The following is a 20,653-nucleotide window of genomic DNA, read 5'->3' on the forward strand; positions in this document are numbered from 1 at the left end:
ATTCGTCGATTCCGAGAGGTCCGGATAGTCGATTGTGACTTGGTGGGATGTTCGGCTAGGTTCCCAAGGCACTTGGGAGCGTTTCGGGTTATTGATAGGAAAGTTAGTATTTGGCCATTGGGTGTTGACCCGGCCAAATAGACTCTGTTGGGAATTCCGAGACCGTAACTGAGTTTGTAGCGTGTTTTTATGTGTGAATGCATATCTAGTTTCTATCTGTGCGGTCTTAGGTCATTGTTCGATTTCGAGATTGAGTTAGTGAAAAACCCGGGAAATTCTGGTATCTGGTATCTGGTGTCTGCCATAGCGGCACCAGATGCGCCGTAGCGGACTCGCCACAACGAGGGCCTGGTCCGCTATGGTGAGGGTGATGGGTTAGTAGCGAGTCGCCACAGCAAACGGCGGATCCGTGATGCCGAAGGGACAACCACTGGCGCGATCCCATTGTAGCGAACTCGTGACCGCTGCAGCGGATGACGGGACCAGAATCCTATTTAATGCCTAGTTAAAACCCTTCATTTTTTATCACTTCATTCATTGTTTTTCTATCACTTCATTTATTGTTCCTAAGCATCTTTTGAGGCGATTTGAAGGAGTTCTTGGCTGATTTCTCTTGTGGGTAAGTTCCCTAACCTAGAATTCATTCCTTTACCTTTCCTAAGCTTGAATCCATGCTAAAATTTCTATAGAACTTAAGAGGAAAGATGAGTTTTGATGTCTATTTCATTATTTGTGTCTATTTCATTATTTGAGTTTAAGTCTTTCTAAATGGGATTTATTGGTGGATTTGACTAATCTAAGTATGGAATTTGATGATTTAGTAACTAATAGGCTTGAATCTTCCATTATTGTTGATGAATTGAAAGATTGAAAGTTAGGGTTTATACCCAAATTCGGGATTTTGACTAGAATGATGAAATTGACCTATTCTTGAGTTATATTAGCAATTGAATAGTAGAATTGATCCTCAGAATGTTGGGTTACCAATTTCACTTTTGAAATAGCCGTTTTGCCCTTGTGGGCCCATCTCTCCCTTTTTCCATAGTTGATTTTAATTCGAAAGATAGAATAGCAATATGGGTATCGTTCTTCCTTGTTTCTAACTTTGAATTCGATTATGGATAGACTTTGAGTATTTGGAGGCTCTTTGAAAAGGCAAGGCAAAGGTGTGACTGTTCATGGCTCCCGCTCGGCTACTAGGTAGGTTACGGCTTACCTTATGGTTAGACTTCGGTTAGCGAAGCATATGTAGAGTTAGTGATTGTTGGAGAAAGCATGTACACCTTCGAGTATGAAGTTGGGATGGATTACTTAGGTTGGTATTGTTGTTTGATTGTGGCTTGTTGCCTTGTTGTGATCTATTGGCTTGTTGCCACGTGCGTGATACTAGACTTGATGCTGAGTTGCCTTATCATGATTGTGAACACATATCTCTCATTTATTGGTTATTGTCTTGTAAAGAGGAAGGATGTGATTTATTCGTGATATTATGATATGTGTCCATATGTGGCACGATTGGTATTGGTATATTCTTATTGGCATTGAGATCATTCATGCATTCATACTTATACATTTGGATCGGTTTGCGCGCCACAACATATATATACGTATATTGGACCGGATTGCACGTTCCGCAACATATATTGGATCGGGTTGCACGTTCCGCAACATATATATACACCGTTTCGCGCGCACGACCGATCTATATATATATATATATATATATATATATATATATATATATTGGATCGGAGCTATCTTATTACGGCAGCAGGTACATGGACTTCGCGGGTCCCTCATGGGTCATGACTATCGAGGCGTGAAGGTATTCCGCCCGGAGCATGTGTGTATCATTGCATTGCATATGCATTCATCATTATCACCTCATTTTACATCTATTGATCGGATTCGTGGATTGTACTTGTGTTTGTGATTATTTTGAAAAAAATGTGGGAAACTTGGCAGACTTGTGTTTAGGTGTTTCACCATAGGCTATGATTCGGCTGTTGATCTTCTATACTTGTAATGCTATTCTTGGACTGTGTTGATTGATACTTGATTGTGAGCATGTTTATCTTTCAGTCTCTTCCTTTATATATGTTAGCTAACTTGTTATATCCCGTATTTTTGTACATTGGAATATTTTTAAGCTAATCGACATAAATTCAAGGACAAGATTATTTTTGGGATATGAGACAAGGACTTTTAATCCCCTATTTTAATAATGCACGATTGCTTATAAATTTCAATTAGCATAGAAATATTAGTGAAGATTAGGGATTAATTAACCATGATTAGATTATTAAGTGGGGATTATTTATAATTATGATTAATTAAGTAGTGCAAAATGGACCCCACTACAACATGGCCAAATCTGATTGGTCCATGCCATAGTGGGGCATGTGTCAACTTGAGGCAAAAGATATATATATAGCAAATGGATGACTCATAAATCACATTTTCATCCACAAAGTTGAACAAGAGAGAGAAGCTCTCATCTTCACCAAGTTGAAGTAGAGAGAGAGAGAGAGAGCCACGGCCATGGCAGCAGCCCTTGAAGCTCACGGCCAGCTCTTTTCAACATCAATAAATTGCTAATCTTCACCTTGAATTGAAGGAAAGAAGTTTATGGCCATGGCAGCTCACGGCTGAGCTCAAGTTGATGAAAGGAGAAAGATTAAGTTCCTAAGGGTTCTAAGCATTTAAGGGAGCAGCAAGATTAGGAGTTAAGTTGAAGAAAATGAAGTGGTGCAAATGGTGCAAGAAATTGTAGAACTGGCCCTAACTAAGTTGAGGTAAGATTTCTTCCTCTTGTAATGTAATTGGAGTTAATAGTGTTGTAATGGAGAGATTAATTTGTATTAGATGAAATTGGAAGTAAGAAAATTGCATGATTGGTATTGGCGTTGAAATGGACAGAATTGGAGTTGTTCAAATTAGGTTGGGTTTGATTGTTGTTATTGTTATTAATGTTATGGATTATGTGTTAAAAGTGAAGGAATTATATATGTTAATGTTAAGGTTCCGTTTGGGCCGTGTTGGGGCTGTTCTAATTTAAAAATGGTGGATTAATTTCGATTAATGATGTCGTTATTGTGGTCGTTGACTATATGATGAAAGTGAAGGAATTTGATATTGAAAGTTATAATTGTATTGTATTGAGAACGATCTGGTTCGGGTTGCGTTGTCGTTCTTGTTAAATTTGAGGACTAAGTGTAGTAAGATCATGCATTGTGTTGTAATTGTTGGACTATTATAAGGTCGTTTCGATGAAGTGTTATGGCTATAGATTATTAAAGAATAACTTGAATATGTCGTAGTCTTTATGTTAACGATTAGTAAACGTTGTAATGCTGTGGCTGATTTGGAATGTTATGCGGGCTGCATTTTAGTATTCTTGAATCTTGTTTTGGCTAGTCTTGATATAGTACTTGAACATGTGGTTGTTGATGTTGATTTGGTCGTTTCATAGTTGGCTTGAATGTGAGGAAATGAACAATATAGGGGAAATGCCGCCCAATTTTCTAGAAGTAAGCTACTAACGTCGAAATACGTTTTAAACCTTTCCGTAGCTTAACTATAGTTCTTAACGTCTTAATATAGGTTGAGACACTTCGGGCAGCGTATACGTATTGTATCACGGATAAGCGATAAAGGTATGTAAAGCTATCCTTTCTTTCTTTTGGCATGATTTATATGAAATGAACAACGACGAATGTATAAGCTCCTATTCTTATAGACACTAGGATGGCTAATGTCCTTGACTTCCATAAGCTATTTCATGTTATCTTGATACGTGTCTGTGTTTCCGGAGGTTCTATTTGATATAATCTATCGTGACATTCAAAGAACACTTGACATGACCGTCGTTTTGATACTCGAGTGTTAGTTCATTCTACATATTCCATTGAGTCTCGTATGATGATTTAGTTTGCATATGGTTGCTCACTACTCGCTCGTGTACGTTGTAATTATATCTTTCACCGAGTCCCGGGCCGGGTATGTATTCGTGCACAGTTTCAGTGCATTGTTCACCGAGTCCCTCACTAGAGGGCCGGATACGGTATATATATATATATAATGATATGATGATATGATGATATGATGATGTGATGATGGCACCGGGTCCCATGATGGGCCGGGCATGGTATACATGTATACGACTTATTCACCGAGTCCATAATGGGCCGGATATGGTATATGATATAGCTATGCATGATTTTATTTCATAAGGCACGAGTGCACAGTGATTTCTTGATTATCATACTTATCTCCGGAATCTCCATTTCGCTTATGATCTTCCTTATTGTATTTCATGCTTTATATACTCGCATATATCTCATACCGACCCCGCTTTCTTCGGGGTCGCGTTTCATGCCCGCAGTGCACGATACTCGATTTGGTGATCCTCCGCCTTAGGACTTCTACTCGACTGTCTGGAGTGCTCCATTGTTCCGGAGCCTAGACTTTTGGTACAGATCTTTTGATGTATATATATGTTTATCCAGGGGTATGGCGGGGCCCTGTCCCGTCATATTTCACTATCGATACTCTTAGAGGTCTGTAGACATATGTGTGGGTTGTATATGGATGTTGTTCAGCTGTGTCAAAATGACTCATTTTGGGATGTTCCCATACATAGTGGCAGCCTTGTCGGCTTGCGTATATATTTTGGGATATTCCCGTACGTAGTGGCAGCCTTGTCGGCTTGCGTATTGTGCTATGCTTGATTAGTCGTGACTCCTCGAGACAAAAGTTATTATGATATATGACGTTCTGAGATAACGTCTTGTCTTTGCAAAGTTTCCATATTGTCCTTAGTTTCCGCTTGACTATATCTATGTGTACTTATACGAGTTGTCCGGCCGGCACTAGTCACGGCCCATGGGGTTGGGTCGTGACATAACTGTTGTCGGCCTATGATACCTGCCAGTACATAGTGTTTATACTGACACTACCTTGCTGCATTCTTTTATGAGTGCAGAGTACGTGACAGGGTCTACTTCCTCTCCTCGTGGCTGATTCCCGAGGCTTTGCTGACGAGCATCTAGGATGAGCACATGGACGGATCCGCAGACCGGATGCCTCTTCTTATTTACTTGTCTTATTTGATGTTCCGAGACAGTATTCAACTTTTTCAGACTATGTATTCATACTCAGACTTGTAGTTTTGTAGTAGTGGATCTTGTACGGCCCTAGACCAAATTCCTTGGGATTGTTTGTAATATTTCCACACTTATTTACTTATCCATTCTAGACTTATTATATATGTTTGATGGTTGGGTATACTTTATTATTGATTTAAATTGTGATTAAAGGACGGGTTCGCCTACCAGGTGGGAAAAGGGTAGGTGCCCGCACTTTCCCCGATTTGGGACGTGATAGGAACTCCAATAACAATAAGAGAGCGAAGCGGAAAAAAAAAATTAGCCGCTTTGAATAAAAAAACAATTTATGGCCAACATTGGTCGCATTTTATGAGTTGAGCTAATATTATTAGCTTTTTGTTCTGAGTTGTCAAACTGAATAGTTTTTTCAAATCTGAAGTGTTCAAGAACTATCAGTTGTTGAGATATTGTGGTCTTAATAATAGTTTAAGAGTTTAAATGAAGTTTTTATGATTGACAAACTATGTGCAAGTGATAATTAATGTACAAGGAAGAATGAATGAAGAGGTACCAGAATCAGATCCTTAACAGATCTCCAAAGGAACTGGTAATGCAAGCACAACTGAAGAAGAACTGGTCCTTTAGATGAAGAGCTGAAGACTGTTTGAAGAAGTTGTTTAGTGCAGATTTGGAGAATTGAAAGTTTGACTCTTTCCAATTCTACAAGGAACTGGAGTTTGAGAAATGGAAATATTATCATAAATTGAACACATGGAATTAGCCTGGAAATAGAATAAGTTTGCCGAATACGCGTGAAGAAGGAAATCCATGTCAAACAAGAATTTGTTTCGTAAAATTAATGGAACCAAGTCATGGTTGGATTTGAAAAATTGAAGGTGACTATTTACTACTATAAATACAACACGTCATAAATCTTTACAGTTTAACCACAACCAAAGAGAGAGATATCATAGTGAGAGTAGAGTCAACACAGAGAGTCTAGAGGGAACCAACTACAATAGCATCAAAGAACTTGTTCTTATCAAGATTTATCATTCAGTTCTTGAGTTGTAATAGTTAGTTTCTTGTGGTTCCATCTATTACTTTTCTTAGTAATTGTAATAGGCATTTATTGAGTTGTAAGGGATGTCTTCGAGTGGGTAGAGTCACTGAAGAGAGGGTAGAGAGAGAGAGAGAGAGAGAGAGAGAGAGAGAGAGAGTGTCAACAATTGTGGGAATTGTTGAGGCAGAGAGAGTTGGGACAGGGATTGTTTGGAACAGTTCATTAAGTATACAAGTCGTTGTAACCTTATATAGTTGCTCGAGTTTAGTGGAAGAGTTTGAAAAATTCCTACAGAGGTAGGTTGTGATTTTTCCTCCTTTGAGCAAGGATTTTCCACGCTAATATTCTTGTGTTGATTTACTTATTTCGAAACTTTAACTTCTTGTATAGTTGCTTTGAGTACATAGGCCTGAGCCAAACTAACATATTGAGGGTAAAATTTAAAATAGCTATTTTTGGATATGTAAACGGAACATAGTTACAGATTAAAAAGTCATAAGAAAATAGCCAAATTTTAAAATCCATGACACTATTATTGATTTAAAAAATCATGACAATATCCTGAAATTTTTTAGTTGGAAATCTGTTTCACTGTCATGATGTTTACTTTTAAAAAGTGGTTACGTTTCAGCGAATCAATCCGAAAAGTAATTAGCCCATACATTTTTTACAACTATTAAATATCTATGTTTAGCAGGAGCAGGTATAAAGTATAATCCTTTAGACCAATCCAATTTGAATGGAATAATGTTGTTACGACAGATGCATGTGGTTGGTTATCTGTGTGACTCACAATGGTAAAAGTATTAATAGACTTATAAGATATGTGTCAAGAAATTAGAGCCAAGATGGCAAGATAATCACCTTAAGCCACAAGATTATTATTTCTTCTTAGTTCTTCAGTCAACAACAACTGTGATTTTATACTTCCTTCACCACAACGGAATCTCTCTCGACTAATCCTAGTCAGATACAAGTGTGGTTTTACAACTTGTTCACCGCTAACAATTCACTCAACTAATCCTAGTAAGTTACAACTGTGCTTTTATGACTTGTCTACCACCAATGATTCACTCGACACTTTGGTTTGATAAGCTCACAAATAAAACATAAACAAAACTATCTCTAAGCACTCATACTCTTTCTTTTTTCTTTGATATACTCTCAATACAACATATTACAATGTTTGCTAGAAGAGTGTATTTTGTGATTTGATGGTCTTAGTGTATCAAATTTGATATTAGAGCATACTTTTGAACTCATTGGAATATGGCTAATTTGAAAATGTATAAAAGTTACAATTTTGATCAGGGGCTCAGGTTTGACTTTTTTTATTGACTTTTGATTCGATTTCATTTAATATTGCAATATGAGTATCGTTGGACTCGATTAACCCCGGAGAATAAACTTTTGAATGGAGAAAGTCAGTGTCATGTACATTTGATTCAATGACTCAATCTGTGCATATTATTTCATATGTTGTATATGTGCATAAATTACTATGTTGTTCAAGTGGATTTATCTTGTTCCGTTATTTCTTATTATCAATGGATTATATTAACTGCATATGTTTAAGTGAGTATTTTACAACCAACCCTTGCCACTACTTTGTTGGGGTTGATCGATAATACTTACTAGGTACGTATTGTTTATGTACTCATACTACACTTGCTGCACTTTTTGTGCGGATATCGATACTTGGGGTATAGCGGTGTTCGTGATCGAGCGTAGAGCTTGGTTGGAGGTCATTCAAGGTGATTATTCAATTGTTATCTATAATGATTATTTGATTGTTCAAGTACTTTAAACTTCTATCTTTTAACAAATGAATTGGTTTTATGTTGAATTGATCCGCCTACAGACTTAGGGTGTAGGTGTCGCGACTTAGGTACTTTGGATGTGACACCATGTTTCTTAATGAAATGATTTATAACAATAATTTTTTTATGGCTTGTTTAGAATACAAGGTTCAAAAGTCTTCCTTGTCTTTTAAACTTTCTGCCCAATCAAATACATTCACATAGATTGGGACGAAAAGAATACTATGTTAATTCGTGGAAGGTCAATACTACCAACTCTTCTGCCATATATATACATCCATATTCATTTGGTGAGTCAACTTGCGTCCCACAATAATTGAATTAATTTTTCAAAGTGGTAACAATAATTGATTGACAAATTAATTTGGTCTAAATAGGTCACGCTTAGTTTTTTAAGTATTAACTCGTTATCCTCCTAGGGACAAAATTTTATTTATTTGCTTGACATTTGGATATCGGGAGTTGAAAGATCATTAATTAGTGGTGTACATTTCTCCTTTCTTAAAACACTCCCGAGCATGCCATATGATATAACACTTTGATTACATCAATTGTCGTACATATATAAAATAGATTGGTCAATTCGAAATAGAGGAAGTATGAATAAAATAAGTCTTATCAAGTACGGTAGCCAGTACAATTGTTAGTTTAGATTAATTTACTTTTTGGAATCCTAAATTAAGATGTATAATGTCAAAAACAAGAACATTCACGTATACCAGCATCAACGAAGTGGGTAAAAATTCTAGAGATAAAAAATTAAATATCCGGGGACAAAAAAACTAATTTAGATCATTTTTTTACACTCTATGCCAATTAGGGCAAAGTAATTACCCAGTTTAGTCCATGTTTATTTTTTAACCCGAGCTAGCCACAAAGTTGAATCGGCGACAACAATGAAGCATGTTTCGCCGGAAAAACGTTGTATCGGTGGCAACAATGGAGGCGTCTCGTCGGAATCGATTTGTTTGGCCGAAATTGGATCGGCGGTAGCAATGGAGGCGTCTCGTCGGAATAGATTTGTTTCGCCGGAAAAACGATCTGGTCGGAATCGATTTGTTTCGCTGGAAAAATGATCCCGTCAGTATTTTACTTTTTTTTTTTTTCCTTCCAAATATCTCTTTCTAATGTTGGTGTTATTTAGGGTAAAGTGTGTATAAACATCTCTTATACACTATTATACACTTTTATACGGTGTAGAAGTGTGTATAAACACCTCTTATACATTATGTATAAGCCTCTCTTATGTATAAACACCTCTTGTATAAGTTTGTATAATATTGTATATCAGTGTAAAAGTGTGTATAAATACCTCTTATACATTATTATACACTTTTATACAAGGTTGATACATTGTCTATAATAAGTGTATAAAGTTGTATATTGCTGTACAATGTTGTATACTGTGAAAAAGTGGCTATGAGGATGTAAATTAAAAATATAGTTATGTGGATATAATTTCTTATGCTGGATTGTACATTATTAAAATGTCCCCTTCTTTCTATTTGCCTTAGTTTTGATGCACACAATTATTTGGTAACATTGTTGGTGGGAGATAATAGGTCATAGCAAGCCTACTTGTACACCAATATGTTATTTACTCTATCAGTCCCAATCATGTGACACTTTTCGTTTTTACGGGATTCAAACTATGTACAATTGATCAACATTTTAAAGTATTTTTTTTTTTTTTTATCATATTGACATGAGAAGAATTGTAATTCCTTTGTTTCAATTTATATGAATCTTTTCGGAATACGAGGGTCAAACTTTATAACTTTAACTGTAAATTTTGACATTGAAGTTTCAAGTTTGTAAAAATAAAATTTATATATTTAGAAACTACATAAAAAGTATTATAAGTCAAGATTAATTTATAATTCAATTTATAATAAATATAAAAAAAAAGTGGTCAAAGAACCATCTCATAAATTCCCCAAATAGTAATAGATTCACATAAATTAAAATAAAGGGACTAATTTATAGTACTTTTCTTATTATAAATTTTAATATTAAAATTGTTAAATTAATTTAATCTAATTAGTGAAATTGACTCTAGAGATACATAAATTAGGATTGCGGGAGTCAAAAAAAGAAAAGAAAAGAATTTAATGTGTGAGGAACTGTATGATTGGGAATAGAAAAATGGGGGTAGGGACAAATTACAAATTGGTGGTTTTCTCATAGTAGTACGTTATCACATGAATTGGTGGAAGAGAAGAGCAATAATGTTAGCAGCTTTTGTCCAACTCTAGCAATCCTACAAACCACCAAGGACTAAACCCGATCCGGATCCGAACCCGAAACCGATTCGCCGGTCTCCGCCTTCATTGTACCATTCACGGAAAAGGTTTCCTTCTTTTCTCTGTATCTTTATTTACTTACTATTTTTGGAAATGCGATCTCTAAGTTGACTTTGCAGGATTTGTTGCTGAATTGCGACTATCTCATCCATTAGAAGAACATAACAGTGTTAAAAAGCTACTACTTATTAGTAAAGCAAAAAATGAAGAAGAAGATTAATACTAGTTTGTACTGCTTCACTGCTCCGTTGCTATCTGTTTATACTCCATCCATCCTAAAATAAGTGTCCATTTAGCTCATTTCACGCCCATTAAAAAAATCAATAAATACAATGTGTATTTTACTAAATTACCCTTATTCTAACTATTGAATGTTTCTTGAGAATTGAGTTTATTAAGAAGAAGTAGATCCTTTGTCTTGAATTCCTAAAGCGACGGTTATTTTGGGACAATTTTTTTTTTCCTAAGATGATACCTATTTTGCGACGGAGGGAGTACTTCATATTTGTTTAAAGAACTTTTGTAAATTACATAAGTTAATTTGGTGGCTATTTCTGTTTTTATCTCATTTACGAATAAATCAGTGAGATTTTTAGAGCTTATAACTTTATTGGTTTCTGTTCATCAAATCTGCAAAAGGATCACACTTATTATGTTTTAGTTGATCGCTCTATCTTGAGCGACATTTTTTTTTTTTAAAATGAAGCATCATATGTTTTTTCTTATAATGGGGATTCCCAGTGGGTTTACATATTATTAAGATTCTTGACGTATGAGTTTGCCGATCAAATGGCTTGGGTTGAGTGTTGACTTTTGTTGCTTTGCGATGAGTAAATGGCTTATCTTTCAGCTTATTTTTTCTTCTCTTATTTGTTTTTACTTTTTAGTTAGTAGTGCTTCCAAATATTGAGTACTGGTGGCGTTGTTTGTGGAATCTGAACTTCACATGTCAATAATTTTATGAAGTTGGTTTTTCTTTGAGTTTTTTAAGCAAAAAAATTTTGAACTTTAAGTTTCTGAAATTATGGTTTGAAGTTGTTCCGAATGATTTTTTTTCTTTCAAATCTTCAACTTCCATTCAAAAAAAAAAAAGAAAAGATTTTTTTTTTTTTCCATTCACAGATCTTCAACTCCCACAAACTCTTTTCTTAATGAACTATGGGCTAGTTTATCCATCGATACAGTCATTGTAAATACAGAACTTCAATATCAAAACTGTGGGCTCATTTACTACTTTGGCAATCTTGGGTTATTAGTGAAATATTATTTGGAATTCAAGTGAAATATTGAAAGAGTCATTGAAGGTGTATTTCGAGTTAAATACTGATAAAAGAGGGGGTGTATTCCAAGTTAAATACTGGTTTTCACTCACAAAGTTATGTCCATGCGGGCTTCAATTTTCACGGACTCTTTTTCAACTTCACTTCAAATCTCTTTTTTCTTATTTTCCAACTTCAACTCAAATATCGTCCAAACGCCTATACAACAATCCAAAGACACTTTCAACTTCCACAAACTTATTCCAGCTTCAACATCAAAAAACTTTTTTCCATCTTCATCTGTAATTGTTGTCCAGACAGAGATATGATCATTTTAAATTTTTAATGTTGCTGACTGTTTACTCTTATTTCTTTGCATCAATCTGTGCCAGCTTATTTTGCCCCTTTTGTCTGTTATTTACTTTTTGGTTGGTCCAATTAAAGTCAGTAATCTAAAACATATGACAGATAAATGCATCAAGTAGATGTTGATCATGAGTGGGACACCAGGGAGCAACCACCTCCCACCGCTGCAGAACAAAAAGGGACATTGGCTTCCAAGGTGGGAAATGTTTTCATTATACCTTCACCAGGCTTACATAGTTATGCCTTTTGATATTGTATGTGTACAAGTATGTGGCTGCACTCTCTTCTGAAATTCACTAAACTGTTACAAGCTTATACATGTGAAACATATTGAGCCCTGCTGTTGAAGGAAGTTAATAATATCCTAAGCTGCAGCTGAATTTCTTTTGCACTAATGGCTAATAAAAAATGAAACTAGCATGAAGGCTAACTGTTTTCTTCAATGTGTTCCATTATTCATGAAAAGTTAAGGTTGCGTGAGATGGAGGCTTCTACGGGACTTGGATTAAAAAGAGGCTACTAAGCCTCAAATACAATTTATATCATGCTTGCTTCCATGGACATTAAGGTGTCACTTTGACTAATTTATTGTAATAAAGAAATTAGTAGCTTAATGTTTGTAGGTTGCATTTAGGTTCGATACTAGGCCATTTAGGTTCGATACTAGGCTAAGTTTTAACAGTTGGCTAAGGAAGAAGTATTCTCTTCCACCACCGCATAAAGCTTTTAAATTAAACAAAATTAAGGGTTGAAACACCTTTTACTGAAAGATTCGCAGGTTGCTCAATTCTATAAAAATATTTTCCACTTGGTCTTTGCTGCCTTTAGTTTCTGCTCTTCCTTCTCACCAAATTGCCCCCAAGTAGTTCATTTCCTATCAATTTATCATGCATCAACTGAAGAACCCTCTACCTTTATAGGAAAAGTCTTCACAGCAATAGTGCGTTTATCAAGTAAAAGGACTACGAGAAGATCAACATACAGTTTTTCCTTTTTCCAGAGAGATTTAGATTTTATTTCTCCTTCTATTTAATGTTGATAACTTTTATGAAAGATAATTCAATCGTTGCAGCTCTAGTACTTGAAGAAAGGAGGAGGAGAAGTAGGTTGGGACAAATAAGATCTTTCCAATATCCCAAATAGCTGGAGTCTTATCTCTTGACTTTTTAGTATATTATGATATTTGTATATTGCTTCACATGTATTAAACAAAGGTTCCTACATTATAACTAAGACCATCAAAACAAGCTTTTAAAGCCTCACTCAGTTTGAACTAAGGATATTCTTTCCCTTCCACATGAAATAGTTTGAACTGATCCAGAAAGGAACAATGAAGAGTATGCTTATAGTGGAATGGACTGCATTTACTTACTGGAGCTTTTCTTGTTTGCTCAACTGACTTCGTAAAAGGAGAAAATATCCTCCATTTTTCTGTGCTGCTTATTAAAAGAAGGAAAGTTTGGCATACTTCCGAAAAGTAGGATACTGTCTTCGACAGACCTCTCCAATTTGAGTCCTAGTCTTAATTAACCTCAGGCTCTTCTTGGTGTTTCCCAACAAGTAACTGCATGATAGGCTTGGTACGATGCTTACCAGTTTCCATACATTAATGGCACAGCAAAAATACAGATTCCATTTTGGTTTTCCCCCAGTCCATGTCTCTTCTTCTGTCATCATGTATCTCTATCCCAAAAAAAAAAAAAAAAAAAAAAAAATTGTTGCTAGCCTCATTACTAACCATGCCTCTGCACACAAGCTTCAAAAATATGACAAACCTCAAGCAAACAACTGAGTCAGCAAGCTTAATTTGCACCATTTCCTTCATAAACACATTTAGGTGGCAGGAATCTTTAAGCGCCTTTGTCACAAAAATGCAGCTTCAGCAGTGGGACCATTATTTATTCTTTTTGCTTTTATGTGTTTCCTTAGAATTATAATTTAAACAACCTATGTTGAGAAAACTTGGAACTGACAAACTTAATGGAAAATGAAGGCGAGAAAGGAAACCTTAAAATTGAGAATTTACTTAGAAAAATAAGAAGCTGAAAACCTTTCCCTGAACTGAATACTGCCTCGTATTCCTTCTCCAGAATATTCAGGCCATGAGATTTCCATTACATCTACTAGTAATATATACTATGCTTGAATACGTTTCTTGTGTTTGCATCCGTAATAATCTGCCTCTAGATCTCCATGGCATATATATTTTCTGGACTTATATTCTTTTGGGGGAAAATGAGGGAGTTGCATTGGATATGTGCTTTTCTCTAGCTGCTGATTGTGTAGGAGACCAGCTCATGCCTTGGATATTTTGGCCTTGCAGTTTGCGCTGATTTCCAGTAATCTACTATTGGCTTACCAAAGTCTGGGGGTGGTATATGGAGATCTGAGCACTTCTCCGCTTTACGTCTATAGGAGTATCTTTGTGGGGAAGTTGCAAAATTATCAGACCTCAGAAGCAATATTTGGTGCATTTTCGCTGATCTTCTGGACAATAACACTCATTCCTTTGCTCAAATATGTATTCATTGTATTAAGTGCAGATGATAATGGCGAAGGTATGTTTGAAAGGACTCTAAATTGATCAATACTTATGGAACAATACTAATACCTGATGATGTTTGACCAAATACCGTAGGTGGTACATTCGCTCTTTATTCTCTGCTGTGTAGACATGCAAAGTTTAGTCTACTTCCCAACCAACAGGCAGCAGATGAGGAGCTATCTGCTTACAAATATGGCTTCTCCGGGCAGTCGACATCATGTTTACCATTGAAGAGATTTCTTGAGAAGCATAAGAAGTCACGAACAGTACTGCTTATTGTTGTATTGTTAGGTGCTTGTATGGTCATAGGAGACGGCGTTCTGACTCCTGCAATGTCAGGTAGGCGATACTAACAATAGATGCCTCCTTATATGGTATTTAGCCGGCTGCCTTTTGAATTTGCATTCAAGAAGTTTGTTTTAAAGTTGCTTCCATAAAATGTTAGACAGCGATTTTCAAATTTTGCACCTTATTCTGCACGTGGTGCCATCAGATATCCTATAAAAAATTATCCCACAAAGTGGATGCTTGAAGTCATTGAACTCGCAGTTGAATTTAATTATATCTTCTAACTATGAAATGCTTTTCTTTGGCAGTTATATCATCAATGTCGGGGATCCAGGCCTCTACTGAACACCTATCTCATGGTAGGTATACTTTTATGTACCCCTTTGCAAAAAATGAAGACTTTTTAAAGTAGTCCACATCTTACTTCAGTCTGAGGTATTGACCGTTCATGCATCTTTCTTCGTAGGTGGTGTGCTACTTCTCTCTTGCATAATATTGATTGGCCTGTTTGCGCTGCAGCATTTTGGAACCAACAGGGTTGGATTCTTGTTTGCTCCTATAGTGACTATTTGGTTGATATGTATTTTTGTCATTGGGCTGTATAATACAATGTTTTGGAATCCCAAAATTGTGTCTGCTCTTTCTCCATATTATATCATCAAGTTCTTCAAGGAAACTGGGAAAGATGGTTGGATTTCTCTAGGAGGTGTCCTCCTCTCAATTGCAGGTACGATACATATATTGACTCTAATTCAGTAATTCTTTATTCAAGTATTCCTCATAGCAGCCTTTTTGTGGATCGTCTTACTATTTGATGAAGGAGATGATATTAAAATCTCCTAGAGTTAGAATCCGGTTTGTAATTCATGTTTCTACCATCAGGTACTGAAGCAATGTTTGCAGATCTTGGTCATTTCACTGCCTCCTCAATGAGGGTAAGTCAAGCATATTGCAGCAACAAACACATTAAATTATCCTTCTGGGAGACTGTTCTGCTCTAATTCTCTATTTAGCCTAGCAAATAATTTTTTTTCTGGAAGATCCTGAATGCAGAGTGAACTAGTTGGATTATGCAGCAAAAGGTCGAATGTGTTTTAGGTGCATCTATACAAGGGGTTATAAGTCATCACGACGATTTGGGAATATAAGATTCCAAAATCCATTCTGTTTTAAATAAATCGGGTTTTCAACTATGAAGACTCTGATTTTGTTGTAGTATTACATTTTCTTTTAAGCATAGAGGAACTTAGACAACATAATTTAAGAAATTTTGCAATCCATCTGAAGTAGCTTTGAAGAATACTGAGCCTAAGTAGGCGTTTGGCCATAGAAACCAATTTTTTTTTCACTTTTTTGGGAATTTTTGAAGTTGGAGTTGTGTTTGGCCATAGTTTTTTGAAATTAATATTTGGTTGTTGAAATGTACTTTTTCTAAAAAACATGAAATATGATTTCTCCCCCCCTCCAATTTCTAAAAACCAGAAAAACCACCCAAAGCAATTAATAAACATAACCAGTGCGAAAAATAAAGCAACTATACTCGAGATCAGCTTATGGAGTGCTCAAAACTGACGGTTTCGTTCCATCAAAAGGCTGCAACTGAGAATATAGCATCTCTAAATATGGCTTTGTTGCAAAATTCCCACCTGCTTCTTTTCTTTTAGAGGCTTTTTAGCACATGATGTTGAATGTTGTTGGAGTGGAGAGCAACTGAGCAACATAAGTTGCCTCTGACCAGTGGAAAAAGTTGTATGAACTTTTAGGGTAAAAATTGAGCAGCATAAAAACTTTTAGGGTTAAATTGAAAACAGAAAAACAAAAGTAATGGTCCAAAACAGAAAATGGAAAAAGTGAAAAACGAGGTTTTGGTTTTTTATCAAACTCCAAAGACAACTTCAAGTTAAGTTGTATTTGGTTATTTTATGGCCAAAACACCATAAAGTGAAAAAAGTGAAAAAAATCTCCGGAAAAAAGTGAATAATTCTCATGGCCAAACGGGTCCTAAGATTTTAAAATCATATTAATTACTACTAAAAATAAAATATTTGGAATCCATTGTGAGTGGAAACATATAGAGCAACACGGACATTGGAGCCAAATGGTTCTTATTCCACGGACCGTCCTAGTGGCTGGCAGATTATATTGCATATTTCTTTCAATATCTAGTTGAATTCTTGGATTCGAGGAACTCATGTTGACTGAAATTTATTTTCCTTATGCAGATTGCATTTCCATTTTTTGTATACCCTTGCTTGGTGGTACAGTACATGGGTCAAGCTGCTTTTCTGTCCAAAAACATTGACTCAATTCCAAACAGTTTCTATGATTCAGTACCCGGTTGGTTCTCTTTTCAGTTATTAGTCTGATTATTCTCAAGATTGTTGATAAATTTAAATAATCCTTCTAAACTGCTGCTCTTTGCTTCTCTTGCAGACAGTGTCTATTGGCCTATCTTTGTTATTGCTACTCTTTCAGCCATTGTGGGCAGTCAGGCCGTAATCACTGCTACATTCTCCATTGTGAAGCAATGTAATGCACTGGGTTGCTTCCCACGAGTCAAGATTGTCCACACGTCAAAGCATATTAAAGGGCAGATCTATGTTCCAGAAATAAATTGGATCCTAATGATTTTGACCCTTGCTGTGGCTGTTGGGTTTCAGGACACCACTTTAATTGGAAATGCATATGGTAAGCCTACTAGTCTTTGGATAATCTATATTCTAATTCTCAAATTCTATTGCATGACATTGCCTTCTTACATTTCATTCCCATAGAAAGCAGAGTAATCCCCATTATATGATCTCTGCAACTATCCTAATTGTATCACCTTCAAAAGTAACTGAATTTTTCTTATGCATCTGCAACATCTGTGGTAGTATTATATTTATTAGTATGCAGATATAGAAATGGACTGTGACAAATCCAACATTAAGACGTCTATTGTGCCTGAATGTTCACAAGTAATTCTATTTGCCAAATGTTTCTGTTATACCTGATTAGTTTTCATGATTGTGTATTTGTTTCCTCAAACACGCTGCTGAGCCTCTCCTTGTGCCTTTTGCAGTGTATTAAAGTCTTCTTCTTCTTCTTCTTTTTTTTTTTGGAAGAACCCCGATGAAAACAAAAACATATGAAATTGAAATGATGAATGGTGTGAACATGAAGGAATCTCAGATTTCATGATATATTAACAAAAGAGAGTATACATCCCACCTCCAACCATATGAGGTTTTGGGGTTCAAGTCGCAAAGGGAATAAAGTGGCAAAGCAACTGTTGGGTTCCTAAGTTTAGGTGGGGGGAGGGGGTTACTATATCCCAAAAGAAAAATGACACCTTGTGGAAAGTGCAGAGTGCGCCATGACACTGATTTTCTTTCTAGCGCAAATAAAGCACGGGCTTTAATGAAAAAAGGCGCAATGGTGCAAAAAGAAAGAAAAGCGAGGCGAAGCGCTCAACATCTTTGAGCCTCGCTTCAGGGCTTAAGCGTGCTTCACAAAAGCGAGGCGAAGCGCTCAACATGTTTGAGCCTCGCTTCAGGGCTTAAGCGTGCTTTAAGCGCACCTTTGACAATACGATTACTGCAGATTTTGCGAATAATTCATGTTGCTGTTTTTGTTCAAGCTTTCTTTTGATTCAGTTTTAGAATTCTCCGTTTAGTTCTCTCATGAATTTATGTTTCTTTCAGGCCTAGCTTGCACGACAGTTATGTTTATCACGACATTTCTCATGGCGCTTGTCATAATCTTTGTCTGGCAAAGAAGTGTATTACTTGCCACTTCCTTTCTCCTTTTATTCTGGCTCATCGAAGGCGTCTACCTGTCTTCTGCATTCATTAAGATTCCACAGGGAGGATGGGTCTCCCTTGTGCTCTCTTTGGCCTTCTTGACTATCATGTTTGTCTGGCACTATGGAACTCGCAAGAAGTACAATTTTGATCTGCACAATAAAGTTCCATTGAAATGGCTCCTTGGCTTGGGCCCCAGCCTTGGTATCGTTCGTGTGCCAGGGATAGGGTTGATATACTCTGAATTGGCAACAGGAGTTCCATCCATCTTCTCTCACTTCGTTACAAATCTCCCTGCATTTCACAATGTGCTGGTGTTTGTATGTGTCAAATCTGTTCCAGTACCATTCGTCTCACCTGAGGAGCGCTTCCTCATTGGTCGCATTTGCCCAAGACCCTATCGCATGTACCGTTGCATTGTCAGATATGGTTACAAGGACATACAGCGAGATGATGGGAACTTTGAGGACCTTCTCATCCAGAGTATAGCAGAGTTCATCCAAATGGAAGCTGTGGAACCACAACTCTCAAGCTCTGAGAGTCCATCATTTGACGGGAGGATGGCAGTTATAAGCACGAGAAGTGTACAGTCAGGCTCAACGTTACTCGTCTCAGAGGAGGATTTTGGTATTAGTAATTCCATTCAGAGCAGCAAATCTTTAACCCTCCAAAGTCTAAGATCTGTTTGTGATGATGAGAACCCACAGATGAGGAGGCGCCGAGTAAGGTTTCGCTTGCCAGAAAACCCTGGCATGGATCCAGCTGTTAGGGATGAGCTTTCAGATCTAATTCAGGCAAAAGAGGCAGGGGTTGCATATATAATGGGACACTCTTACGTGAAGGCAAGGAGATCAGCTTCTTTCCTGAAGAAACTTGTTATTGACATTGGATATTCGTTTCTGCGCAAGAACTGTAGGGGTCCTGCTGTGGCACTTAATATTCCTCACATTAGTCTCATTGAAGTTGGCATGATATACTATGTCTAGACTACAGAGGGAGGGTGGTTGGCCATGGACGCGCTTTTTATTTGTCACACCTCTTCAGTTGTTGCGCGCTGAATGTTCCATACGCTAGTCTTATGGCTAATAATGTGATCCTTTGATGGCATATGTTGGGGAAGGCCATTAAAGTGTTTCGAATTCAGCACATTCAGTAGTTGTATGTATATAGCATTATATATGGGCTTTGATGACTTAGCTTATGCCGGAAATACACCCTGGATTTGAGCAGGCAGATATGTTTCAGCTAGGGCTGTTCGTCGGTCGTTATGGCACGGTTTTTAGATACTTCGGTTTGTTATTTTTGGTATTCAATTTGTTAAAATGCTATACCAATAGCAATACTTAATTAAATTCAGTATGGTTAGCCTTTCTTCATTTCGGTTTCTGTTTATTCGGTTCAGTAACTTTGGTTTTGTTCGGTTTGGATAGAGAATTGTAACTTCTTTTGTCAGAGGTAAAAAAATCCATAGACAAAATACTAAATAAAAAAGGTGCCTTCTTGAACTTTCAATTTCTAGGGAGTTTGTTAGAGGAAAGACATGCGTGGTTATGTATAAGCTTTTAGGTTGGACTGTTATCAGTTTTGAAATGATATAGAGATCTGGAAATTATGCAAAACAGAATTTGCAGTTGAACTAGTTGGATTCGAATTGGACTGATCTTTTATATTGAGGAAAAAGAAAATTAAAGATAATTCAAAGGGATCTAACCAAACAAAATTTAAATAAATAAAAAAAAGCTCTCTTCTCTCTCCTAAACCCTACATGCAAACCCTAACTTAGCCGTCCCTGCGAGAAGATGGCCACTTTGGCCGCTGGTCAGCGGTCTTTGGTGGCTGGCCAGGTTGCTACCACATCAACCACCATCATAGACACTATTCCAACCCAACCGGAAACCTCTAAGATCAAATACAACGATTTGTTTAAAACAAACACTTTGAACTCCATGCAAAACCCTAACCCTACGTCAACTATTCCTTTGAAGACTGTTACCTTTTGCAATGGTGTACCAGTATTACGATGGAAACAAAATGAAGTAGAACAAATGGAATGAATGCAAAAATTACAGTATGCCGTCATTGGTAAGTTTCCTTATGGTTGGCCTGAAATGGAAGA

The 20,653-nt window shown here is 36.6% G+C and overlaps 1 protein-coding gene across 1 annotated transcript; it reads left to right on the forward strand.

Annotated features, from left to right (window-relative positions):
- The first annotated feature begins 10,139 nt into the window (after positions 1-10,139).
- Positions 10,140-19,913, forward strand: LOC132031486 (potassium transporter 4-like). Its single transcript, XM_059421472.1, has 10 exons — positions 10,140-10,341; positions 12,022-12,115; positions 14,243-14,477; positions 14,558-14,803; positions 15,061-15,111; positions 15,219-15,479; positions 15,635-15,687; positions 16,975-17,089; positions 17,186-17,440; positions 18,439-19,913. The coding sequence occupies exons 2-10, from the start codon at positions 12,026-12,028 to the stop codon at positions 19,521-19,523; spliced, it is 2,391 nt and encodes a 796-aa protein (XP_059277455.1). The 5' UTR covers positions 10,140-10,341; positions 12,022-12,025; the 3' UTR covers positions 19,524-19,913.
- The last annotated feature ends 740 nt before the right edge of the window (positions 19,914-20,653 follow it).

The sequence above is a fragment of the Lycium ferocissimum genome, chromosome 9 (assembly GCF_029784015.1).
Source record: "Lycium ferocissimum isolate CSIRO_LF1 chromosome 9, AGI_CSIRO_Lferr_CH_V1, whole genome shotgun sequence".
Lineage (NCBI taxonomy): Eukaryota > Viridiplantae > Streptophyta > Magnoliopsida > Solanales > Solanaceae > Lycium > Lycium ferocissimum.

What these genes read in the sequence shown, in the direction of transcription:
- LOC132031486 (XM_059421472.1), top strand. Translation starts at nt 12,026, where the DNA reads ATGCATCAAGTAGATGTTGATCATGAGTGGGACACCAGGGAGCAACCA. An exon ending in TCTGACTCCTGCAATGTCAG is followed by an intron (nt 14,804 to 15,060) that starts GTAGGCGATACT and finishes TTTCTTTGGCAG; the next exon opens with TTATATCATCAATGTCGGGG. An exon ending in TACTGAACACCTATCTCATG is followed by an intron (nt 15,112 to 15,218) that starts GTAGGTATACTT and finishes CTTTCTTCGTAG; the next exon opens with GTGGTGTGCTACTTCTCTCT.